The sequence below is a fragment of the Centroberyx gerrardi genome, chromosome 14 (genome assembly GCF_048128805.1).
Source record: "Centroberyx gerrardi isolate f3 chromosome 14, fCenGer3.hap1.cur.20231027, whole genome shotgun sequence".
In the NCBI taxonomy this organism is placed as follows: domain Eukaryota; kingdom Metazoa; phylum Chordata; class Actinopteri; order Beryciformes; family Berycidae; genus Centroberyx; species Centroberyx gerrardi.
This window is the reverse complement of record NC_136010.1, coordinates 29,039,315-29,064,978: the sequence shown is the minus strand read 5'-3', so window position 1 is coordinate 29,064,978 and position 25,664 is coordinate 29,039,315. Positions and strand designations below refer to the sequence as shown.

The following is a 25,664-nucleotide window of genomic DNA, read 5'->3' as shown; positions in this document are numbered from 1 at the left end:
TGTTGTGCGCGCCTGCCGGGGTGTTTTTGGCACGCCATCTCTCCCTCTCGCCTCCCTCCCCTTCGAAAAAAAGTAATTGCCGGGAGTCGGGCTGAAACAGCTGTGTGTCCCGGGCCTCGGAGAGCTTCATCCGTCGTCCTCCCTCATCGGGACCGGCCCGCTAATTACAGTCCCCGGAATCATGGGCTGGAGACGCGCAAGAAGGCAGCAGGATTCCCTCCACAACACCCATGTTTGCCCCTTTTTCCTGTTCTGTGATCTCCATCATTTATTTCTCTCTGTCTCCATCTCTCCATCATAACCACCCCTCGGGGTTCTTAATGGTCATGGAATTTCTGGAATATCATGGAATTTTGAGAGGTGTGTTCCAGGCAGGGAAAGTAAGGGAATTTGATAAATTCTCTGGGGAAGTTGTAAGTGACAAATGAGTCACTTTACAGGAATATACCAGAATAACATTTTTATGTCCTGGATGTGCTCCATCTTAGTTATTGAAAGTCATGGAAAAGTCCTGTAATTTTTATCATGGCCAAGGTAGGAACCCTGACCCCTGTCCCCCCTTTTGATTCTCTCTCTATCCCGCTCCCTTTCCCCCGTTTCTCTCTGAATGCTCTGTATGTGCATAAATTTTTTTTAAAAGTTTAAAAAGTATAAAAAGTTTTTGTGAGATACATTTGACATCCACGGCTGTGGTTACATAACTTTACAGTGTTGTGCTCAGCGGTTCATTGACCTCTCATAAAACACCTGGCACTCAGCAGTGCATCAAACCGTCCTGTTATACAAGGCGTTCTACTCCTAGCCGCACTAATGTGTCACTAATGTGTCACTAATGTGTCACTATTGGCAGTACCAAAATTGAGAAGGGCGTTCCTACATTTTGATACACTCCGGGCTCAGTCCAATCCCCCGTTGGTCCTGATGCAAGAGAGGTGCCTGCAGTTGACGCAGGTTAAGCAGCTTGCGGTTTCGGAGTGCAAGACGATGTGTCATGGTACATTCTGGGGTCACACTCGCTTTTTTATTGCTGAGGAAATGCCACATTTCGCTCCTCGTTAGTTTTGCCGAAGAGTTGGAGTAGCAGGGGAAGGATTAAAAAACTATGGTCATCTTCAGCATTGCATTACTGCTCTTGTTATCTTTACGCGTCATTATGAATGTGTTAAATTCATTATATCAGGAAGATTTAAATTCAGACTGTAAATATGTGTGTTTTGGTGTTGCAGTGCATTGACAAAGCCAGAGACCTCCTGGACGCCGAGCTGACGGCCATGGCTGGAGAGAGCTACAGTCGAGCCTATGGAGTAAGTGTTCCTTTCATGCATCGGTCAACCATCTCATTTTTCATAGCATTTATGTGCGGAGGGGTTACGTCACAACAATACAAGTTTTAGCAAAGATTTATATGATAAAACACTTTAATCTGACAAATTGTGTGCCTTGGAAGTCGAAACTATAACTGTTTACGGTTTCTCCTTCCACTATCTATGTATGGAATTATGCGAGCAACCATTCCAAATCACTAGCTGGAGCCAGATAACAGCAGCATTCATCTCATACAGATGTTGCCCGCTGAAAAATCGGAGTCCGCATTGAGGCCCGCAGTTTTTTCTTTTCTGTTCCAAATTTAATTAGTTGTGTGTATCGGGTCAGCGTGGACCGGCATAGCAAATCCACCACACGCGCAGGACTAGACACTTCAGCAGGCGTTTAGACTCTGGATGACTCTAGTGGTGTTTGGAAATGGCAGATGCACAGAAAACCACAGTATGGAGATGACTGAGCTCTCCTTAAAGACTTCACACACAAAGGTCTAGGTGGTTGCAACAACATTTGGCCACCATACCCTCAAGGATTACATAAGCTATGAGATGGGTGCCAGCAAAGCAAGAAAATAACAGTCCTATTAACAAGCTTTTGCCACATCCTCTGTAATACAAATTTCTGTAACTATACCAGTGAAATGACTGCGTATGTGCGTGTTTCCCAGGCCATGGTGTCTTGCCAGATGCTGTCGGAGCTGGAGGAGGTGATCCAGTACAAGCTGGTGCCAGAGAGGAGGGACATTATCAGGGAAACATGGTGGGAGAGGCTTCAGGTAACTCTGGCACATGATATATGGACACACACGCATACTCACACGCTCACGTGTACACGTACAAACGCAATCCAAAGCAGATGTGGGAAAGGCTACTGTTACTAATGGGAGAAGTTACCAGACAGACACATTCATATACACAAACACACACGCCAGTGCCTCTGTGAATAATGCTTCATCCATCTTGTAGATTTGTATGTTTCTTGGTGCTTTTCTGCAGCCTCCCCCACAACTCCTCTTTACACACACACAAAAATACACACACACACATATAGAAACACACTTAACATCTGGCCTAAGCCTTAATAAAACGTCAAAGAAACAAAACAAAACCTTGTCCTTGTTGTCTACAAGTAGGGTTATTAAAAAGAAAAAGCATGGCTCATGTTAGAAAAAGAGAAATACCCTTTCGTATTATGTTTGCATAACCCACACTAAAAACCCCTTCCAAACCCTCCCTGCTTCCCGAGACTGATTATGATTACTGTTATTATCATTATTAATTGAGAATTACAGAGTTGTACATAATACAGGCTGTTAAAATGAGACAAGGGGACATGTGGAAGAACCGCAAATCCGCCGGCGGTCGGAGGGAAAAATGCCGCCCGCCCGCCAAGTCTTCGCAATTCACTGTAAATGCCAGCCCATCCGAGATAATACCACGCTACGAAATCAAGAGTTCATCTTTTCCACGTTGGCCTTTTTCGCAGCTGAATCAAAAACATGCCTCTGTCCTGTCCGCGCACGTCGAGGGAGAGATTCAAGTCAGGTAGGCGATAAGCGGGTCCGCCTTTTGCTTTTTGCGATGTACCATTCCTGACTCTTGACACCTTGGCACCCAGCTCTCAGTCCGTGTTGACATTCCTGCCCCTCTTCGCCAGCTCAGGTGTTATTGACATTTTTGGAAAGTCCTCTTCACCAAAAAAACAACGCCTTCTGCCTCGACAGCAGCCCCGCAAGGTCGTATTTACATTCTAGGACTGTCTTGCCTCACCCTGAGGGGGATATCAGTGGCACACACATCATTTTCTCTTCCACACACATAAGCTGGGTTTTGTATCCAAGAATTTCTAGTATTTCTCTTATACTATGGAAACGGCAAGATTCGAAATTTCCTCAGTATTGCAAAAATGTTTTTGTTTTGTCGATAAAGAAATTATGTAATAAGTTGCGATGGAAACGTGTTTTGTGAATAAATAATGATGTAGGCTTGGCTTGAACAGACCACTGAATGGTTCAGACTCTTTGCACAACTACAAAAATGGCTTTGGACACATTCTTCACATAATTTTCTGTCAACTTTGACCTCCCAGAAATGCCATACATGGTCTCTCACATGTGTGAGTATCCATTGTGGTTGTATGACCATTAGTTGGTGCATTAGTGTATTATCAAATGCATTTCTTTGTATTTGTCTTGGGATAAAAGCATGAAATATGGCCAACATAAGCAGACACTAAAGAACAGCAACAACTTGCCCACTACTAATCAAATATTGAAATGGTAGATGTGGTTTTTTTCTGAGGTTCAGGAGGCCTATTTATGTGTCTCAACCCATCTGATGGAAATTCACCTAATTTGCATTTTATTTTTTGTGACATTTCAAAAGTCAGCCTTAAATTAGCTTGACAGTTGGATGGAAACATAGCTACACACACACTTGAATCCCCATGCAGTAAAGTGAAGTTGCCCTTGATCATCTTGACTTTTTCCATTCATAAAAGATGAAGGTTGGGTTTCAGGGATATTGGGGATCAAGCAGGGCCTTCCTGAGCAAACACACAGGGCCCATAATGGCAGCACCAGCACCGGGGCTCCGTGCTTGACAGGCCTCCCCTCTCCATAGTGATTTATTGGAGGCCAACCTCACACATCTGTCAAGGAGTCACCTCTCTCCTCCTTTACTCTTCCTCTGTCTTTCTTCCTCCAACTCTCTCTCTCATCAAAGGATTAGAGGTATGGCAAAGGACGCCACCACCACGCTGTTTAGCGTGTGTGTGGATGAGTGTGTTCTTGCACCTCTGTCCTTGTGAAAACCAGTATAGATTTTAGACCTTCCGAGTGAGGTCATTTTGAACAGTCCTCACTGCTTCAAGGGGCTAGTTTAACGGATTTGGGTTTAGGATTAAGGTTAAAATTAGGATTAGTGTTAGGTTAGGGTAAAGGTTAAAGTGATAATCTGCAAGATCCTTTTTTTTAAATGTATATTTATTTATAACTTTGGTGCTAAATTATCATTGCTGTGGTGTATTTGCATTGCACTTCCTAGAGATCACTTGGCAATTAAACAATGAGGCCAGTACTGACACTTCTTTTCCTTGGATTTTCTTTTGATGACATTTGAGTTTCTGTAGGTACTGCTTTTTTTCTGTCTGTTCAGCCATGGTGGCTATCGCTGCTCATGCAAACTACCAACTTGGTGATTGGAATTTTCCCTCAGCCAATGATAGTCGTGGTGTGAGGTTAGGCATGTAGTGGTGAGGTTAAATGCAAAATCTACCCTAAAACACTTTAAAGGTCCCATATGTTGTAAAACAGGATTCCACTTGCCTCTGTGATGATAAAGGAGTTGGATGGTCTATCTAAACATGGTGAAAGTATCAAAACGCACGGTCGCCAACTAAATCCACACAATCCATATTATAAAAGCGAGCCTCTAAACGAGCCGTTTGGACTTCCATAACTTTGTGGCGTCACAAAGGTTCGCTCATTATCATTTTTGTAAGAAATAATAGACGTGTAAAAGTATCGTGTATCACGTGTATCACGTAAAGTGTTTTTTTCAAAGCGGTTGAGTGGTTGTCATTGTTTATTACCGGAGAGTTTTCCCTACCTGTGCCTGTCTGTTCTGCTGGTCTGTGGTGTCTCATGTTTCACTCTTGAAACGGTTAGCCAATCAGAACAGAGAGGTCGTTAATATTAATGAGCCTTAAAGACACAGCAACATATACAGCCTGTTCTTGGTAAGGCTCAGAGAGATGCTGGGAAATGAACGTGTAAAAATTGATTGAGAGTGTTTTTGGTACATGGCACCACACACAGCTTTGAATGGACCTCAAGACACAAAATAAAACTCTGGGAAGTGGAGAATATGGGACCTTTAAGACTGTTAGAGGACAGCTGTTGGTGAAGTACAGTACCTTGAATTTCTGGGTCCATTTTGTTGTTTGGTGGTATTTTTCTTATTCCTGTGGATAAGTGATACCAAGTTCTCCACCAGCCATTGTCTCAATAGTCCATAATGCAGCACAGCCGCAACACATGTTGTGTTTTGAGTAAAGGGGCGTGACTCGCTTTCTTTAGACTGGTAACTCTTTCCCTCTTGTCGTTTCTAAAGCAATCACTACTGTTATTGCTCTTTCTACCTATATGTAAAACCAGGTGAGTTCTCTGGGGGTTGCTGAAAGTCATTCTGGGAAATGTAGGAAATCACTAACTGAAGTAGAAGTGGACAAGGCAGGTTGAGGGAAAGTGGCGTGTGGGAAAGTAAATTAACACTTCATCACAAAATAACCCCTGGAACGTATCGAACATCACAAATTGATGATGTATAACAGTGTAAGGGTGTCCAAGGGTGGAACTTTGGGTGGATAGGGAATGAATGTAGCCAGTGGAAGATCCTAAAAAGTCTAATAATACAAATGTGTGTGTGGGCTTATTGTTTTTCCAGCACGTGAATTTTTAGGCACGTGCACGTGAGTTAAAGAGAGGGACCACTGTTAATACCCCACCCTGCTCTCACGTGTTCATTCTCTTGAGAGTTTTACGATGAAGTGCCTCTTTGAAGGGAGTAACTAAAGAAATGTGTGTGTGACCTGGCTGTCCCTTGTTTTTCTTTTGTGTGTGTGTGTGTGTGTGTGTGTGTGTGTGTGTCTCCCCCCCAGGGCTGCCAGCGCATTGTGGAAGACTGGCAGAGGATCTTGATGGTCAGATCGCTGGTCATCAACCCCCATGAGGACATGAGGACTTGGTTGAAGTACGCCAGCCTCTGTGGCAAGAGTGGACGCCTGGTCAGTACACGCAATTAAAGCGCACCCCTTCCCCAAATGATTAAAAAAAACACACACACACTGGCAGATGTGGATCAAATTATGTGGTTAAGCTATTATATCTGGTACAAAAGGAGTGTATAAATGATTTATTTGTGATTCGTACCTTGCGGTGTGGATTTGACTGATAAGATATGGCCTCAGAGGTGGATTTACATTTTTTTCCCCCTGTCGAAATGATGGAAAACCTTTCCCGACAGATCTAAACCTGTAATACAGATGTAGGCATTGTAGAAGTCATACTTTTTACTGTATGCTGGCTGAATGACTGCTGCACTTTGGCTCCATTCCTAAGAGTAAAGTGGAAAAATCAAGCCTTACCCTTTTCAGCCATCAGAAGTTACAAGGAGTCATCTGATAACTAATTCGATTTTTATGTTAAAATGTACTTAACTGGTCCTACTGTATAACGTCCAAGACAGAATTGTCTGCAGTGTTAATGCAGGATAAATGCATGAAGGAACACTCGCACATGTCCACATATCTGACACTTTAAATGTACTACTAGAACAAATGCCTAGCTGGAAACTCTAACGAGACTCCTAGTTGGAAGCTGTAGCAAGTTTGAAAATCTAACGATGCAATATATATTATTTTACACAAAGGCCCCACAGTATCCTCTGTGCTGACTCCTGCATAATTTCACATCGCATTCAGCAGGAATAGAATTGGAGTTGATTAAATCATTCTTGTCAAACAGAAGAGGGAAATCAAGCCATGATGGAGTCGAATGCAAGCGTGAACTCTAGCCGTAGAATTTCAACCTCTGTTGAGTCGAGCTTTGATGATAGAAGCGCAGGACTCTCAATCACACTGTTTAGAAACAGAAACCCCAATAAAAGTGTCACATTTTCCCTCCTTTACCTCACTGTTTCTTGAAGTGATTGTAAGTGATTACAGGCAATTGGCCAAGTTTTCCATCTACATGCTCAAGCAGACACGCGCGCACACACACAAAGCCATAATCACCTGCTATGATGTAAAGAAAAGAGCTGTAATTGGCCCATTGCAGCCAACATCAAATGTGGTGGCGTGAAATGTGATTGCAGGGGGTAAAAAAAACAAAACACTTAAGTGAAGGAATGCCCACTGTGGAAAAATCACCCCACTGTTTTATAAGACTTTAACCTTGGGTGGTCATCCAGTTTGGGTTTCTTTCTATCTATCTCTCTTTTATGTCTTTCCCTCATTCACACACTCTTAAGTACTTATTCATGCACTCATTTATTTATTCACTTTCGCTATTTCACTCATTTCCAAAGCACACACACACATAGCTGCAGTAGTCAAGCTGTCTGTTGGCTCAGGCTGGTGAAGGGCCTCTATTAACAAGGGCTGGCAGGGGTCAGAGTCACCTTCTCGGGTCTTCTTGAACCATTTAACCCCCCTGACACTTAATCCTTCCCCCTCTGGCCCTTCATTTGCCCCCGTTCCCTCGTCCCCTCCCTCCCTCCAGGCGCTGGCCCACAAGACCTTGGTGCTCCTCCTGGGCGTCGACCCCTCCAAGCAGCTGGACCACCCGCTGCCCACCGCCCACCCCCATGTCACCTACGCTTACATGAAGTACATGTGGAAGAGCGCCCGCAAGGTAGGAGCAAACAAACCTGACATGCTGGTTTGATGGTGAACACAAGTTGTAGATCCATGTGTTTTACTTGTCATCATTCAACATTCTTCATATGAACACAGGGGAGTCATTTTAAGTTGAATGGTAATCAGCAGTATGTGTCAACTTTAAAAGAAGCCTGATAATCAGCACTTCTATATGCAAGTTTTCAAAGCAAAATGAGGCAACTAACAGAGTTCCTGGTGCCTGAATTGCAGGAGCATCAGTCACAAAAAGAGCAAATAATATTTAATGTGGCAAGGGGAACAGTCTGGAAAATTATATGACAAACGTATGACAAACACAGACAAATGATGACATTGGCTTGCTAGAATGTAAACAATTTAAAAATGTCATTACAAAGTGCAAATAATATAATTTCAATGGAGAGCTTGTCTCATTTGTGATTACTACAGCAGAATAAAATGGAGCTAATATCACCATTCATTTTTCTGCCCCACGATACATATTATCACATTTCTGTATTGCAATATATTGAATTTTGATATATTGTCCCATCCCTAACTATAAGTGGTATTTGAGTGACAGTATAGTCGAGCTTAACTAAAGTGGCTAGCCCCTGCACGCCACCAGAGCAGCATGGGATTGATCTGCTCCGCCCCTTTTTCCCTACCCCCCCCCCCCCCACACACACACACACACACACTCATATGCAATGCACGCTCCCCCAAAACACACATAAACACACCCGCATTCTTTACCAGGTGTTGTGTAGCGGTTGTGGCTCCCAGAGTGCAGGCCTCATTAGGGGACTTAGGTAAGTGTGAGCGTGAGTGTTGTTGCTGTTGCCAGGGCCAGCTGCTCTGCTCACCAGGCTGGAATCTGAATACAAACACACACACACAGAGCCAGAGACGACCTATCCTTTTATTTTATTGTTTTACTGCTGTATTTTGTACTTGCTTTTGTGAAGCACTTTGTAACACTGTTAAGAAAGGTGCTATACAAATAAAGTTTATTATTCTTATTATTATAGATTAGTTTTGAAACAGTAGGGAACCTCAGCTCTGTCTGCCTGATGGAGGGTCACTTGTCATTCTTGCCGTGGCTGGGGTGCTATCAAATGCAGTAATGAGTCATCTATGAGGGATACTGGACTAGAAGTAAAGGGAAAGTAAAGGGAAGAGCATTTTGTTTTTCTCATGTGAGAAAAACAAAATGTGCACCAGTATTGAGAGGTGCTATGACTAAAAAACTATCTTGAAAAAAGCTTGCCACACACTCAGCTTTAATTAATTTTAAAAACTAAATTCATGTGAAATGGCCTCCCACTATTTGAATTGAGCTGAACTATTGTTGCAGTCTTGTTGCTCTGACCTCCTGTGGAAAGAATTATGATTGTAGAAAAGTCCAAAACACCACCAGCCAACATATTTCCCTCGCTGCTACCACGTTCCTCACCAGGGTTTTATCTTGTCTTTCCAGATCGATGCCTTCCAGCACATGCAGCACTTTGTGCAAGGGATGCAGCAGCAAGCCCAACACGCCATCGCAGCTGAGGACCAGCAACACAAGCAAGAGCTCCACAAGCTAATGGCCAGGTCTGCCCCACCATGTTTGCCTCCCAATGTGCACTAATGATGCTTGCATTAGTTCAGGCAGGATACATAATTCATGCACACCACATCAGCTGACCATCAGCTGATCCATACAAACACCAATCACGTTTGACACTTTTAATGAGTGGTCTATTTGAGCTGCCAACTCCTCATTCTTCCCTGTGGTTCCTACCTTCCTCATGCTGTTGCGGACTGGTTGTGCCTTATCTACTGTCTTGTGCTTAAGATGTCTTGCTTTGAGCCTTAGGAGGCAGAAGAGGTTTTTTTGGATACTCGCATAAGAAAAAAAAACACATCAAGCTTGAAGAGTTTGGCACCAGTACCACCTCTATCCAAACCCGCCATCAGAGTTCTTGTCTAGGAAATAAAAGTCCTAATTCCATTGGCAATTGGCCAGTGTTCAAATCTTAGATACACTATACAGTCATGGCACTTCGCCTCCCGGGGTGTCAGACTCGAACCCCCCCTGGTTTATATGTCCTGGATCAAGAAAATGCTGCTGTCCCGCTTGCCTTTTCTGTTCTTACCACCTCATGAAGACTTTGTCAAAAAGATAAAACAGTGGTCACACTGCTACTGCTGCGACTCCAACAACTTCGACCCCAACAACGAGCCAGTCCTTTCCGCTCTTCATAATTCCAGACATCACTGGGTCATGTGAATGCTTACATTCAACCCTGGAACTGGTCTTTATCCTGCCCGGCTCCATCTCCAGCACTTGCGGCTCCCTCGACACCAGGGACCTTCCTCTTCCCTAGGGAGTTTGTCGCATGTGAATGATGTCACTATTCCGCTAAGAACGCTTGGAACTGCAATCCCCGCTGCCTCAACTGAGGTCCCCTTGTTCCCTTTTGCCGCTGCAATTTCACCTAAGCTGAGTATTAATGTAGTATTTGCAGCTAAAATCACATTTATTAAATATGACTCATTAATGGGTGGTTGGCTGGGCTTCACTCTCAATGTCAGGTTATTTCTGTAAGTTAGAGTTTGCATTTTGGCACATGCGTGAAGGTGCTGACATGTTGCTGGCTATCACCTCAGTGAAAAGCAGAGAGCAGAACCTGTACCTCCCAATCCAACTGTATAACCATTTGTGCAATTATGGTTTTATGTTCATGACGAGAGTGTTCCTGACTTAACTGTCATTTTTGTGACGGTCTACCGGTCTGATTGATAACAAATTTTGCAAGGGTATGCAAGCTGAATACCCAAAGATTTTTTAATTTACTTGACGGTGTGTTCTCGTCATATTGCGGGTGTTTGATTGCTCTGAGCCACTGTTTGCATAGTTTGTAATCCTTCTCTGGAAAAGGGTGAGAACTCACTCTTCCTCCTTGCTTCCCGCCATCCAGACAATCTGTAACAATCTGTAATTAAAACAAATTAAAGTGTGTAATCCACTTTCTCGTAAAAGGGTAATGTTCGCTACATGTGAACTATGTCTTGATGTGAAGCGGACGTAAGTGAGAGATCCTACAAGCGGGAGGTAGACACACCCACCTCTGCAAGCTAGGTAGTTGGGGGCAAGTCATGGAGGTGGCGTGGAGAAGCTAGCACACAAATTGATACATGAAGGCTCTGTGGGTAAAGGCTCTGTGAGCAAGGAACGTCCAAATCCTTTGCCACTATGAGTTACTTTGGTAATGTTGTGGATTTCAGTAGCCCTCTAAATGGAATAAATGTCCACAATGGCAGCGGCAAAGATTCTATTAAATTGTTCTTTTTTCCAAAAGCGACCGCGAGAAATGGTACACTTTTATTTTGAAGGCAGAATCGCCTCACTTCCAGAATGATTCTGTCTCTGGCCGGGGAGTGACGGAGCTGCATTGCCTCCCCTCCACTATCAACACTGCCAGACACCTTAGCTTGGCACAGCCGGCACTTTGCTTCCCTGAGATCAAAGAGTCGGCACACTGCAGACATTTTTCCTCTCGCTGGTTAAGTATTTTATTACGCCAAATTGCAGCTCATTGAAGTATTGGTATCATGACAGCTTCATCTGGTGATCCAAGTACGAGTACTTGGGTAGCTGGATTGCCCTAAATAGCAATCCAGATAGTGTTGCGGCACCTCTGATATCCATTGTATACTGCCCTTAAAAGCAATACACTCTTACATTATCTCTTCAGATGGATGCACAGTTAAGCTTGGCTCCATGGCATTGGTTTCTTGGCCCAAAGGTCTTGAGGGAAAGCTACGGTAATCTGCAGTTAGTCAAACTTGCCGTAACTAATGCCAGCGTGTCATTATGTCTCATTAATCTCAGTAGCCAATCTCCATGCTCCCACTCCAGCAGAATGGTGAAAATACAGAGCGACAAGCTGAGTCAAGGAAAAAGCAGCCTCACGTATTCTCTGCCCTCACGTTGTAAACACTAGGGGTCATGTACAGAGCGTTCTGCTCCTTTTCCGTGAGCATGACCCAATCTGGCATGATACCTTTTACTGGTCCATTTGCATCCCATTTTTCCTTTTCACTGCCGGCCAAGTTCTCTGCACATCTCACCCTCTCTCTCTTAGCAAAATCAGCCCCTTTGGCAGCTTGTCCCCAGCTGCTTATCTCTATGCAAACATGGCAATGTGCCTACAGGTAACACAGACCAAGTGTGTCTCCTCCCCAGCGTTGCTATGCAATTCGAGCGTGACCACCTGCACCCGCACCTCTCCCATGGGTGTTGTCCTCCTCATCTGACATGCACAGCCCTGGCACAGCATTGGCACTTCCCCACTATCATCACCTTATCTCACCATGGAAAAGATGCAATGTGGAGCTGGTTTCAGCACCAAACAGCTGTCAAAGCAACACCCTGAACTTCTTAGTCATTTTGCGCAAGGGATGCAGCAGCAAGCTCAGAAATGCCATCGCAGCTGAGGACAAGCAACACAAAGTCGGCCCCTTACTGCCAGCACGATGGCAGCAGCTAACTCTTCCAGTCAAAATTTCAGAATTAAATCCATATTGAAGTCATTTTTACTTGATATTCAAATCGCTATCATACTTCATAGTTCATAGTCAGCAGGGGACGATCTTTAACCTTAGTTTACAAGGCTGATTTAGGGGATTAGAAAATGGAAATGGAAGGTTTCATATTTGCAAAAATTGCTCTGAAAGACCCCAAAGCCCTAAGGAAGTTGTTTGCATACACCGCAGGCTCATAAACATATTTGCAGTGGGATCTTCAAAGCTCTCTCCTGTAAGGTTGGACGTTAAATGCCTGCCCACGGGGGAGAGATTCGAAAACAATCTCCCAGAGCGATTACTTTTTTGGAGAAGTTTACTTCTGGCACAGCTGGAGCGAAAAACATTTCACTGTATATCACTCTGACCCAACAACTAAAAACAAGGAAGAGGTGCAAAGCGGGGGGCTGAATATTTACGGGCTCGGGACGGCAGACAAGTACAGTCCCATGTACAGTACACTGATCGGGCCTTCTGCACAAACACACACCAGTCATGTACATCTTCGCATCTCATAAATCTTGTGTGGCAACAAGCGAGCATGACACGAGGGAAGAAGGTTGTTTTTTGGGGTGTTTTTTTTGCATCTTCCAGACAGCGACTCTGGCCGTCTGAGGAATGCACGTTGGGGAAAACACCTGTATAATCTCAGCTAGGATGGGTTTTCTCCAGACGTGCTGACACACTTCCATGAATACAGGTCGGCTGTGTGGAATGGAGCACACCTGGTCTGCTCTGTCACACGCACACACACACACACACATCCACACAATCACATAGATGCCTCCGCCATCTCCCCAAAGAATCCAGGGTAATTTCACTGTTATTTATTTTACACGGTGGCAACATTTCTGGAGTTATCGATAAGATCAGTGAACCTGGCGTCTCCTGTATAAATCAACATGTTGTCCCATAACCCGCAAACCCCCCACCCACCCCCGCCCCCTCCCCAACAATTCAACCTGTTAACATTTTACTGCGGTCTCAAGAAACAGTTTGGCATCGGCCCACCAAGCCCATACTGTACACTCGCATGGAAAAACACTCCGAAGAAATTACGTAATCCTAAAGGACAATTTATTGGAGGTGCTCTGGAAGCAGTAGTGCAGACTACCGTTAGATGCTTATAGACGGGACGACTATACGGTGCTTGCCAGCTCCTCAGTCCACCGTGTTGTAAACCGGCCACGCGTCTTGGCCCGGCCAGACGCAACTAGTTTGACTATTTACCTTCAGTGTCTCTTGGAGTGATGGATGGAGCTAAGAGCACCGTCAAGGATGCCACAGAACTCCCGGTCGGCTGAAATTGAAGGAAAAGCGGTTAGGATAATTGAAAATTTCCGGAATCTGATCCCAGAACCTTTCAGTAGATAAATGCACTGCAGCTCTAGGTAATGATACTGATGATAAATGCCCGCATGATATCCAAGACTATCATTCTCTCTCTCCCTTAATGCACTGCTCTGGGTCGGACTGAATATCACTGCCAATTCTTCTCTCTTAGCGATGACAGCAAAAGCATGGTTATAAACTCATGATGATATTTCTTGTTGACCTGTCACAACAGTACTTCCCCCCCCCCCTCATGCTTAATTTGGAATCACTGAATTGTTACTACAGAGCTTCTACCGCCAGTATTGGCCTCTGGCCTAAGTCGCTATCTTGGCATTGAAAAGACTGCGTAGACTCTTTTCTCTACTGTTCTCTACTCTACTCTATATCTGTATGTGTCCGTTCTATGCCAGAAAATGGCAGTTAGGGTATTAATTACTTCCAGAATACAGTACAAGGGCCTGACATCAGAGCAAACCGCTGTTGCTGCTGCTGGAAACGTAAAACACATCACTTCCTGTATGTCAGAGCATTTTTCCAGGGAAAGACCTGCCTGACACTGGGTGTTCTGATCTGCAAATTTAAAAGCTTTCATGACATGGGTATAAGTTGAATCACTATTGCATGTTGTGTTATATGAATCGTCAATAGAGCGTAGCAAAACAGACATTTTTATATGAAAATGTCATGGATTATCACTTAAAGGTCCACATGTTGACCGCTGACTCGAGACCTCCCCCATCTCCCTTCTCTCTCGCTCTCCTCCATGTAGATGTTTCCTGAAGCTCGGGGAGTGGCAGCTCAGTCTGCAGGGCATCAACGAGAGCACCATCCCCAAGGTGCTGCAGTACTACAGCCATTCCACCGAGCACGACCGCAACTGGTACAAGGTCAGTTTCACCCCCTCTCAACTCCAACCTCTCGCCTTTGACCTCACACTGGCCCCAGTAAAATCCCAGGTGTGTCGGCAGGAGGTTGACGCCGCAGTCTCACCAGGAAAACCTTAGACCCGGTGTTATTGCCTTTGAACCCAAAATGGCGTAACGTAGTTCATTTAGCTTTTTGTGTTCATGTGTTCCATGCATTAAATCGTTATAATTGCGGTATCTCTACTGATGCATCAGAGATATGAGGTGATGGAGCTGAGAGCATCTTTGCTTTACCTTGTCCACACCTGTGCCGCAGGCTACAAAGATGGCACTATACCCCTATAGATATCTCATCTATCCCTCAGTAAACTGGAAAATTGCTTGCATGAGACCCTAATTCACCCCGTCTGCGCCTTCCCCCGGCAGGCCTGGCACGCCTGGGCGGTGATGAACTTCGAGGCGGTGCTGCACTACAAGCACCAGAACCAGGGGCGCGACGAGAAGAAGAAGCTGCGGCACACCAGCGGCGCCAGCGCCAACAGCGAGGCGAGCAACAGCGATAGCGAGGTGGACAGCACCGAACACAGCCCCGTGCCCTCACCGGGCCAGAAGAAGGTCAACGAGGTGAAGGTCCCATGTACACACGCGTGGAATCAGTAGAATTTAGCCTCCTTCACACCCATGCAAGACCAGAGGAGGGTCTTTGGGTTTTCTCTGTCTCTCTTTAACACATACACACACAACAGCCACATAAATACCATGCCCAACCCCTGTGTCCACCCCAGGTCAAATGTTAAATGAGTTGAGACCTTGATATATCATCTAGGCATACACACTGTCACAGGTATGCGCACAATTACACACTTTGTCCAGCAATAACTTGGTCCTAAATCATACATTCACCTGTCAACTGGAGGGTTTGAAGGACCGGCCCTCAGTGGTCTTGATTCCCCTAAGATGGAAATAATAACTGGATTTCACACCGAATTAATAGAGTCCACACTATAATGGCTGTAATGTTCCCTAATTGTGTTCCATTTACACATTATCTTCATCAGGATAGCCAAGGTAGACAGGTAAGGTGAGGAGTGCAAATAAGTCATGTGATGATAGTAAGATATATCTATATATATAGTATATATATATATATACAGTATAGTATATGTATCTTTCCATTCGGATTTCACAATCACAAAGATGTAGTAAAGTAAATAAATTAAATAAATATCAGTTTTGCCTGCTCCAGCCTACTATCAGAAACAAAATGATGATCAGTCGCTGAACTAAATTTAGTAATGCTATTGCCACATTCAAAATATCAACTGCAACAAAAAAAATGTATTGGGACTTTTTTCTTTGGGCATCATTTCATGAAAGCCTAGGATATGGCAAAGTCCCTGCTTCTAATATAATTTGAAAAACATCGAACTCATTTATATGAACTAAATTTCTGTGGCCAAACTGGAGCACTGGCTGATGACTGACATGATATTATTTTGTACTAAGCGTGATAACCAAACTATCAGCTTAGAGGGAACATTGGAACAATTTTTGCTTGATCTTTACTTGATAAAGACTAAGAAATTTAGACTCATTTAGGCTAAATAATATAATTGCCATACCCAGTTGATGCCAATGTTGTTCCCATATAACTGCTGCCTTCTAAACTTCTATGAAAAAGCGTCTGTTGTCTGGCTGTCCCTCCGCAGGACCTGTCTAAGACGTTACTTCTGTACACGGTTCCTGCAGTCCAGGGCTTCTTCCGCTCCATCTCCCTGTCCAGGGGCAATAACCTACAGGACACTCTCAGGTAAGGAAATCACTCTAACATAGACGGGGTCAGTACTCCAGCCAAACCAACAGCACCGACTCATAAACACCTCAGAGACCTAATGTGTGGGGATAGCTGGGCCTCTAGTGGTTGGTTCTGGAACTGTATGGTATTTATAATGTGATTTCTTGAAATCAAGATTGTCACTATTCTCTAGAATGAGACAGAAAAGGGCAGATTTTTTTTTGTTGTTGATGTTTTTCTCTATCATTCAGGGTCTTGACTCTGTGGTTTGACTACGGTCACTGGCCTGAGGTGAACGAGGCCCTAGTGGAGGGGATCAAGACCATTCAGATCGACACTTGGCTACAGGTAACATACACACGCACACATACACAAATTTGAGGTGGAGACTGCTTAAAGGTTCAGGAAGTGGGTTGATTTGAACATTTCTATCTGTAAATGGTCTTCATTGGGATTGTATTAGATGTGCTATACTGTATGTTCGTATTGTTTGGTGCTTTAGTGACTTTTCATAAAACACATCAAGGTGGTGAAGTTATTGCAGTTTTATATATAATGACTTTGGGAGGAAGGGATTGTTAAATTTGGTATTTCAACACTTGTAATGAACAGCAGGCAATACAACTTATTAATACAGGCAAAGAAATATTTCCATCTTTTAATTGTACACAATTACAAGTGAAAATTGGTTACTGGTAGGTCTAAATACAAAACAAATAACTTTACAATACACTGCATATCTTGCTACATTTCATCTTTCCTATACAATCCAAGTTGTTGAAGTAGAGTGTCATTCCTCTCTCTCTCTTTCTCTCTCTCTTTCTACCTGCACAGGTGATCCCTCAGCTCATCGCTCGTATCGACACCCCTCGAGCCCTGGTGGGCCGCCTCATCCACCAGCTGCTAACGGACATCGGACGCTATCATCCCCAAGTAATAAACCTCTCCACACAACACTTAGTTACTGTTTTGGCTCACAATTTAGGACATTACAAAGAAAACACAACATGTTTGCATAACTTCACACAGTACTGCGTCAGTGATTAATTGCGGGATTGTTTCTATGTTCTCTTCCAAGGCGTTGATCTACCCTCTGACCGTGGCCTCCAAGTCCACCACCACAGCCCGCCACAACGCTGCCAACAAGATCCTGAAAAACATGTGCGAACACTGCAACACCCTGGTCCAGCAGGCCATCATGGTATGGGGATTTATCTTCTCTAATTAGATTAAAGATATGCATTTGACCCTCAGAGGGTTAAATGGCGGCTTCGATTGGTCACGGCAACCATTTATGGATTATTTTAGCAGTTTATCTGTTCCCCCATCAGAATAAATTAGACAGTTGGGCCTTCTCCATGTAACTGGTTCTTCTGCTTCCAGCCTTCCAGCCATCAGTTAACCTGTTATTTCCTTAACCTATTCTAACTTGCATCATCAACTATACTCTGTAACACTTGGTGTGTGCTGGGACTAAAAAATAAAAAAATAAAAGGAAAATTGTGATATGTTGAAGAAATCTCAAGAATGAGAGAGTTGGCAGTTCAACGATTTATTCAGGAATACACAGAATTTTATAGTGTTGAATATTCATGTTTATGGTAATACAGATAATTTCTATCGCTACCATTGGTTAACGGTTGCCTCTTCATTATGCTGACCAGTAATAATTGTTGAACTTTAAGAAAAAGGTGAACTCAAACATTCATTATTTTCCAAGGACACATAGCCTCCCATTATCTAAGAGATGAACTCCCCCAACATTTCAGCCTCAGAAAATAAATAATGACTGTTGTGTTCGTAAATATATCAACTATGTCGAAAGGCATCTTGAGTTTCCTAATGTCTAAATGGTATTGCAAACATGTAATACTGGGTGCTAGTCTTGTGCTAAGCACCCATAGTCTCCAAACTGGATAGTATGTAGATAAATGGTCAAAGGTACAAAATGAATACACTCACAAAAGAAGGGGGAAGTTATTATCACCTCTGTAGTTGTTTAGCATTACTCATCCATCTCTCCAGCACTTCTGCTTCCACCTTTCTCTTGGATATTTATATATCCCAATGGATATATAAACAAAGAAGTAAAAAACTGCTACCACCGTTACAGAGGATATTTCTACCTAAGGCTGCTCTCTAGGTTGTGCTGATGGTTGCTGTGTAGTAGGATTATTGGCTTTCAGAGGCTTAGCCAATGCTGTGATATTCGTTCTATTCCAAAAAAATTTCATCAATATATCATGAGGTAAGCTAAAATGTAAATGTAAGCCTCGGGAGAGTTAATCACATTGCCTTTTGAAAGTATTGAGGGGAACTATGAGACAGCAGCCTGACTTGCTCCTTTCCTCCACCCAGGTGAGCGAGGAGCTCATCCGAGTGGCCATCCTGTGGCATGAGATGTGGCACGAGGGCCTGGAGGAGGCCTCGCGCCTCTACTTCGGCGAGCGCAATGTAAAGGGCATGTTCGCCGTGCTGGAGCCCCTCCACGCCATGATGGAGAGGGGGCCGCAGACCCTCAAAGAGACCTCCTTCAACCAGGTCCGTCCCATTTCCATTTCAGCTCGAATTTTGCTATTTATAGTATTCCCATGATGTCACATGCATTTTCTACCAATATGGTGCTTTACCATGCACACAGCTTGGCTATGTTTGTCAATTGATTACAATCACCTGTTATTTTCCTACCAAGATGGCCGTGTGGTGATGTAACAAATTACAATGAATTGGAGTTGCGTTAATGGTGGTTGGATTCTTTCCTACTGATAAACTGGGGAATTGGTTTTGATTAGATTAGATGAAATTTAAATGATTCCTGAGGGGAAAATTGGCAAATAATAGGATACACCAAAGAGCACAGGATATAAAAAAGAATGGAGCAAATGGGGGGTATTTAAATGTAACGTAAGTGACAATTACAACACTTGAACATATTACATAAAAATATATGAATGTAAAAAATTATTAAAATATATGAATTCTTTCTGAGACAAAGAAAAATTAACAAAAAATGAGAATATATGCATTATGAAAATGAATGAAAATCTAAAATGTATGCCATATATAACAACTAAGAAAGTGAGAATAAAAAAATCAATGTGAATTTACAGAAGGAAAAAAGTCAAATGAAATAGAGCCCGCACACTGAAATGCTCTGTTTCATTTAATGCTGTTGAAAAAAATTTTTTTTTATCTGTTCCAAGTGCCGTTTAATGCCTTGACATTGAATTTTACACCGCTGCTTCGACAGAACATCTTCAGTCAATTAAATGAATTAGTTGTGATGAAGGGACTGAGCGTGTTTGTCTTGCATGGTGATCCAGGCTTACGGCAGGGACCTGATGGAGGCTCAGGACTGGTGCAGGAAGTACATGCGCTCCGGGAACGTCAAAGACCTGACCCAGGCCTGGGACCTGTACTACCACGTCTTCCGACGCATCTCCAAGCAGCTGCCACAGGTGAGGGGAATCACAACATTGACACTACAGCGCTCCACCAGAAACAAATTGACACATAACCTCTGGAGCGTTCGCAACTCGCCTCGGGTAGGAATATGTGAAGCACTTCGTGTACCAAAGGAACAAAGATACATCAGCCTGTATGAGTGAATCCCAACTCATCAAACTAATGTAAATGAAAGAAACATGGTTGAAATGAGTCAGATGAGGAAACCTGCTCGAGGCGGCGGCGGTGGTGTCTGCTCTGCCAGCTGAATAAGCCCCTCTGACTGAAGCCCTGCTGCGAGGCAGCGAGCTGCCAGCCCACCAGTTAAGCTATAAGTAAGCATTCCAATCTCCATTCCCATCTCTCATCATTTGACTTGTGATGAGATATATTTTGCCTTTCATGTCCGAGCCTATGTTCTTTTATCCCGTGGCAGGGGAAGCTGATCTATCTAGGTCAGGTAAATTGGCCCGAAGAATGAGAGCCATTCAGCTGTGATGGATACCATGATTTGAGTGGAATTAGTGCCTTGAAGGTGTTGTTATTCACGGTTTAAGCTCACCATGCCATCGCAGCGCTATTACCTTACCCGTGCCAACACTAGCAAAGACTGATTGGAAAGAAATAATAGAGAAACAAGGGACGCCTTTCATTCTTCCCTCTCCAGGTAAAGTCATTGAACTATGTTCCAAGGGAGAATACCGGTGAAAGCTGTCGAAAGATGGCAGGAGACTGAGACCTGATGAGAGAGAAGGATGATGGAATTCAAAGAAGAATGACGGGAACCTTGGATAGCATAGCAGTCCCCTCCCAATATCAACATACACCCACACATACACTCAGTAGGCATTTTATTAGCTATATTATGAGGGATACTTATCTAATGCCTTGTCAAACCCACTTTTCTCACAAAAGCCTGAATTTTTCTGCAAGGTGTCGCAAACTTTCCTCTGGGTGTTTGTCCATCATTTGCCCTTTTGGCCATCATTTGCCCTTTCTTGGCTTATCGATTATCGTACACAATTTGTAATTCTCTTTCAGTCTCTCTATTTAACCAACTGTTTTGGCTCATGAGATTGCTGCTGACTGGGTTTTTTGCTCAGTGTAGCGTTCTCAGTAATCCCAAGGCAGCGTCATACAGGATGGTCCCAGGAGGACAGCTGTTCCCTTGATATTGGAACCAGTGTGCCCTCCACCAATGATTACACCACACTCACAGTCACTCAGGTTCACTTGTTTTCACCTATTTTAATGTTCATTTCTGCAGTAACTGAATCCCTCGATACATTTCTTCCTGTTTTATTTAGCAAACCTCTGGCATATGACTCACTGGTTACCTTTACATGCACATTAATATTCTCATAATGTTGGGATACTCTAGCATTCTGTTTCTGAGCCGGTGCATGTAAACACCATATCCCATTTACAATAAGCGGGATCAGCTCTTATCCTGGTTATGAGAAACCTGGATAAAGTGCCTGGGATATTACAATATTACTTGGGATACTGATGCCAGTAAATATGTTATCCTGATTACCATTTATTTTCTCAGCCTATGCAAAATGAGTTTTGCACAGTAGTTATTTGACTCAAACATGACAAAGGTGCATATATACATCCTGGATATGAGCCAATATCTGGAACACTGTGTGCATATTAGCGTAGGCACTGTTTGCAGGAGCGTGCCATTTTGTCAGCCTAATAAACTGAAAACTAATTGGCTGTTCCTGTGCCACATCCCCCTCGTGCAGCTGACCTCCCTGGAGCTGCAGTACGTGTCTCCCAAGCTGCTGATGTGCAGGGACCTGGAGCTGGCCGTGCCGGGCACCTACGACCCCAACCAGCCCATAATCCGCATCCAGTCCATCGCCCCCTCCCTGCAGGTCATCACCTCCAAGCAGCGCCCGCGCAAGCTCACCATCATGGGTAAGACGAGGAGGAGAGCGCACGAGCCTTGGGCCTGTGAACGCATTAGAATAGGAGAATAGATTAAAGAGGAGTTTTAGCGTTACCCTCGTATTGTTTCAGCTGTGGTGGGGCACCACATTAGAAAGAATGTGATATTGTTTATTTAGAATTAATGCATCTGTCATGGCAAAGTATCTGGATAAAACACTAGAGCAACAACCTGCATTGCAAAACAGAAAGAAGATTAAACCAATAGGGGAATCACTCAGTCTTACTATGAAGTCTTATTTTTTATTTATTTATTTGTTTATTTTTTTATTTTTTTAGTCTTTTGTTTTTTCATTTTCTATCCCAAACAATGGAGTATGCCATGCTCAAATCAATTACGGATTCCTCATCACCATTCATTGGCGCTGATCTGAATAAGTAATGTCGACAACTTCTCCTCTACTCTTCCCTTTGATATGTATTATGGCATCGGTCAGTGTTGCGCAGCATCCTTTGTAAAAGACGATGGCCAATAAATCACTTGACCCTTCCAGCGAGACCAAGATCAAGACCCGTCGCCCGCCACAGATGGTTCGGATTTAACGTCGGCGCTCTCTCCTCTCCTAGCGACACAAAACACATCGCCTACTGGGATTGTCATCAGTAGCAAAATCCTCTCACTTCATCCGTCTCTCTTCTCACCCCGTCTGTCTTTCCATCAGCCATGCCAGAGGGGCTGAACAGAGACTATATAGATCCATTGTCTTGCTGGTTCCACCGGGGGTATTGGTTGACTCCATTAAAGCTAGTATGAAAATTACAGTGGTGGCGGAATCACCGTAATGCGGTCTGCTGAGAATACTGAGGGCATTGTAAGATCTCGGTACAGTTACATAACTGGAGTCATCTGTACTGCCGATAAGTTAAATAGATTTTCCTTTCTGTCATGGTGAAAACTGGATTCTGCTCGGGAGGATTGGGGTTGATACCTAACCGCAGTTTAGCCAGTACATGCATATATTTTTCCTCTCCACGTGAGTTGATCAGGAAAAATGTCTTGGCCACAATCATAAAGTTACACTGCAGCAGATCATTTGAAACTTCAAACTTTATATGAACTCCACCAGTTTTTTCAGTGTGGCACAAATGGGCTCAGTTTACCTAAGTTCAGCTCAGTTTTTCTCAGTTCAGCTCAGCTCAGTCCTGTTCATCTCAGTTCAGTTCAAATCACTTCAGCTCAGTTTCGTTCATTTCATTCAAGTCTGAAAGGCGTTGTGTTGTTTTGTGTGGCGCCCTCTGCAGGCAGTAATGGCCATGAGTTCATGTTCCTGCTGAAGGGCCACGAGGACCTGAGACAGGACGAGAGGGTGATGCAGCTTTTTGGCCTGGTCAACACGCTGCTGGCCAACGACCCCGCGTCCTTGCGCAAGAACCTCAGGTACACACATACACACACACACACACACACACTCTCTCTCTCTTACCAAACCTAGGCTACACACAGAGTCATGCTCACACAGGAATATCCTGCAGTACACACTTACACACCCTCACCGGCATGGACACGTAGTTTCACAATTGAACTATTGAATGCATAACAGTTAAGTGTATATGTGTGTGTGTGTCTTGTCTGTGCGCTGCATTCGTCAGCATCCAGCGCTACGCAGTGATCCCCCTGTCGACCAACTCGGGCCTGATTGGCTGGGTGCCCCACTGTGACACCCTGCACGCCCTCATCAGAGACTACAGGGAGAAGAAGAAGATCCTACTCAACATTGAACATCGCATCATGCTCAGGGTCAGGACCACCCCAAGCACTAACATCCCTTGCATAAATTTTTGCTCCCATTGTTAGAGCACCAATCTCTCTATTTGGGTGAAGAAGCTCAGCTATACAGTAGTAAGAAGTTTGACAAGATCACACTACTGAATCCTTTCTGATCAAGCTATCTGTTAACCCATGTTTAAATGAGCCTGTATGCTTGCAAATGACCCATTGTTGGTGCCAATGTGCCAACAGTGTTGCCACGGTTTTGACCATTTTCCATTTACTAATGATGTTCTACTTGTCCATTCAGATTGAGCATCCACGATAGCAAGGCGTTAAGTAGATCAGTCGATCAATCAGTCGATCGATCAGTCTAAGCTGAAAAATGAGGAAGCTGGGAGGAGACAAGAATAGATTATAGTGTTTGAGTGTGTGTCTGAAGGTTATGAAAAAGTCTTACAATGTCTTAACATATATTATCTAAACTCAAGGCTTTAAATACAGCTAAATGTAGCATTTTAGGTCTTATATCCACTTGTAGAAGTCTTAAAAATGTTGCTGATAATCGGTCCTATATTTTGTTCTCACTGGTACGAAGAAATCTTAAATTCAGCTTGATGAAACTTGTGCCGTGGTTGTATGTGTGCACATCTGCGAGTACTTTTGTAATGTAGCGTGCTTTGCGTTTGTGGATTCCAGATGGCCCCAGACTACGACCACCTGACGCTGATGGAGAAGGTGGAGGTGTTCGAACACGCCGTCAACAACACAGCCGGAGACGACCTCGCCAAGCTGCTGTGGCTCAAGAGCCCCAGCTCCGAGGTACGACGCCGCACTCTGTTTGCACAGGGAAAGAATGATGGAGTTCACTTGAGCTTCTTTAGCAGCACCCATCCTCACATCTCAGTGGTTGGAGGGGGGGAGGGTTAAAAGAAGAATGCTTAAACTTCTTCATACAAAGTACCAATTTGTAATTCAGATCAATAAATTATTCATCCAGGGACTGGCGTATGAGAGGTATTTTGCCTGGAAACTATCATTTTGGACAAAATTTACATCCGATTTGTTGCAGAATGGTCAAATGATTTTCTATAATGGGGGTGACCATAGTGGGAAGAGGGAAGCATGTGTTTAGAATACCCAGTTTCTCAGTGCAATCTCTCATTGTGCTACATATTACCTGAAATAATAGGGAAATGACACTAATTTACCCTCGAGAATCAGTTCTCTGGGTTCCCCGAGTCCAACTGACAAAGCAGACCTTCATGTTGAATCCATTTTAGATTTTTGGAAATATGTGACAAGCCCCTTATTTACCTCATGCAGCTGAAGCGTCTGGAAAGATGAATCAAACACCCTACCAGTGATTCCTGTGCTTTTCTGCTGTGCTCTGCTATATACTGTACATTTGTCAGTAGAGGCTGCATAATCCAGATGTTATTTCCCCACCAGGTGTGGTTTGACAGGAGGACCAATTACACTCGCTCCCTGGCTGTGATGTCAATGGTGGGCTACATCCTGGGTCTGGGTGATAGGTGAGCGTCTCCGCCAAAAAGGATTTCATAAGCCCTGTGATGCATCATTTACACCAGGTTGTTAATAATATCGAGAGGTTAATGGGGAGACGGTATTTCCATTTGTCCTTAGGCATCCATCCAACTTGATGTTGGACCGGCTGAGCGGCAAGATCCTCCACATCGACTTCGGAGACTGTTTCGAGGTGAGAGGTAGTTCCTTTTTCGATAGATCCTGGTTTAAAGGTATCTGAGACTGAGCTTCATTTACAATCCTCAACAGGTCGCCATGACCAGAGAGAAATTCCCTGAAAAGATCCCGTTCCGGCTGACGAGAATGCTGACCAACGCCATGGAGGTAGGCGGGCGCTTCGCCATCCTGCAATACACACCAAGAAAAGGAGGAAATGTGTGGGCCGGCTGAAAGCAGCTGGAAGTGTGCTCGCTTCAGCTTGAAAGGTTAAAAAGTGAACTGGTTAGGAAGAGAGGGATGTAATGACTTCAGCTTGTTCCAGAGTCAGCCGGGTGGTTAAGTCCCCCGCCTCAGGAGCCGTGTGTATTCTTCTGCTGGCCTTTCATCGAATCCTGCCAGAGTTTCTTGTCCTGCGTCTCCCCTATTCTGTCTCCCTTTCAGCTTTGTCTCAATAAACACTTAAATACTTAAAGGTGATTGTTTATCTTTTCAAAGTGTTTACAATTTTACCATCAGATGCCACTACTCACTCTCCACCATTTATTTCAGTAAAAAAAAAATC

General features: G+C 43.9%; 1 protein-coding gene across 3 annotated transcripts in view; it reads left to right on the top strand.

Moving 5' to 3' along the window:
- mtor (mechanistic target of rapamycin kinase) overlaps window positions 1-25,664 on the top strand; it is a 90,721-nt gene that overhangs the window by 62,594 nt on the left and 2,463 nt on the right. For all 3 annotated transcript variants that reach the window (XM_071900163.2, XM_071900164.2, XM_078288004.1), the window contains 20 exons: window positions 1,227-1,304; window positions 1,991-2,098; window positions 5,983-6,108; window positions 7,604-7,735; window positions 9,200-9,315; window positions 14,396-14,513; window positions 14,919-15,116; window positions 16,202-16,302; window positions 16,539-16,635; window positions 17,122-17,220; window positions 17,366-17,488; window positions 18,646-18,828; window positions 19,611-19,745; window positions 21,483-21,657; window positions 22,930-23,065; window positions 23,278-23,425; window positions 24,095-24,217; window positions 24,848-24,930; window positions 25,043-25,115; window positions 25,193-25,267. In XM_071900163.2, the coding sequence (XP_071756264.1) occupies window positions 1,227-1,304; window positions 1,991-2,098; window positions 5,983-6,108; window positions 7,604-7,735; window positions 9,200-9,315; window positions 14,396-14,513; window positions 14,919-15,116; window positions 16,202-16,302; window positions 16,539-16,635; window positions 17,122-17,220; window positions 17,366-17,488; window positions 18,646-18,828; window positions 19,611-19,745; window positions 21,483-21,657; window positions 22,930-23,065; window positions 23,278-23,425; window positions 24,095-24,217; window positions 24,848-24,930; window positions 25,043-25,115; window positions 25,193-25,267 (2,427 nt within the window). The remainder of the gene's footprint in view (window positions 1-1,226; window positions 1,305-1,990; window positions 2,099-5,982; window positions 6,109-7,603; window positions 7,736-9,199; window positions 9,316-14,395; window positions 14,514-14,918; window positions 15,117-16,201; window positions 16,303-16,538; window positions 16,636-17,121; window positions 17,221-17,365; window positions 17,489-18,645; window positions 18,829-19,610; window positions 19,746-21,482; window positions 21,658-22,929; window positions 23,066-23,277; window positions 23,426-24,094; window positions 24,218-24,847; window positions 24,931-25,042; window positions 25,116-25,192; window positions 25,268-25,664) is intronic.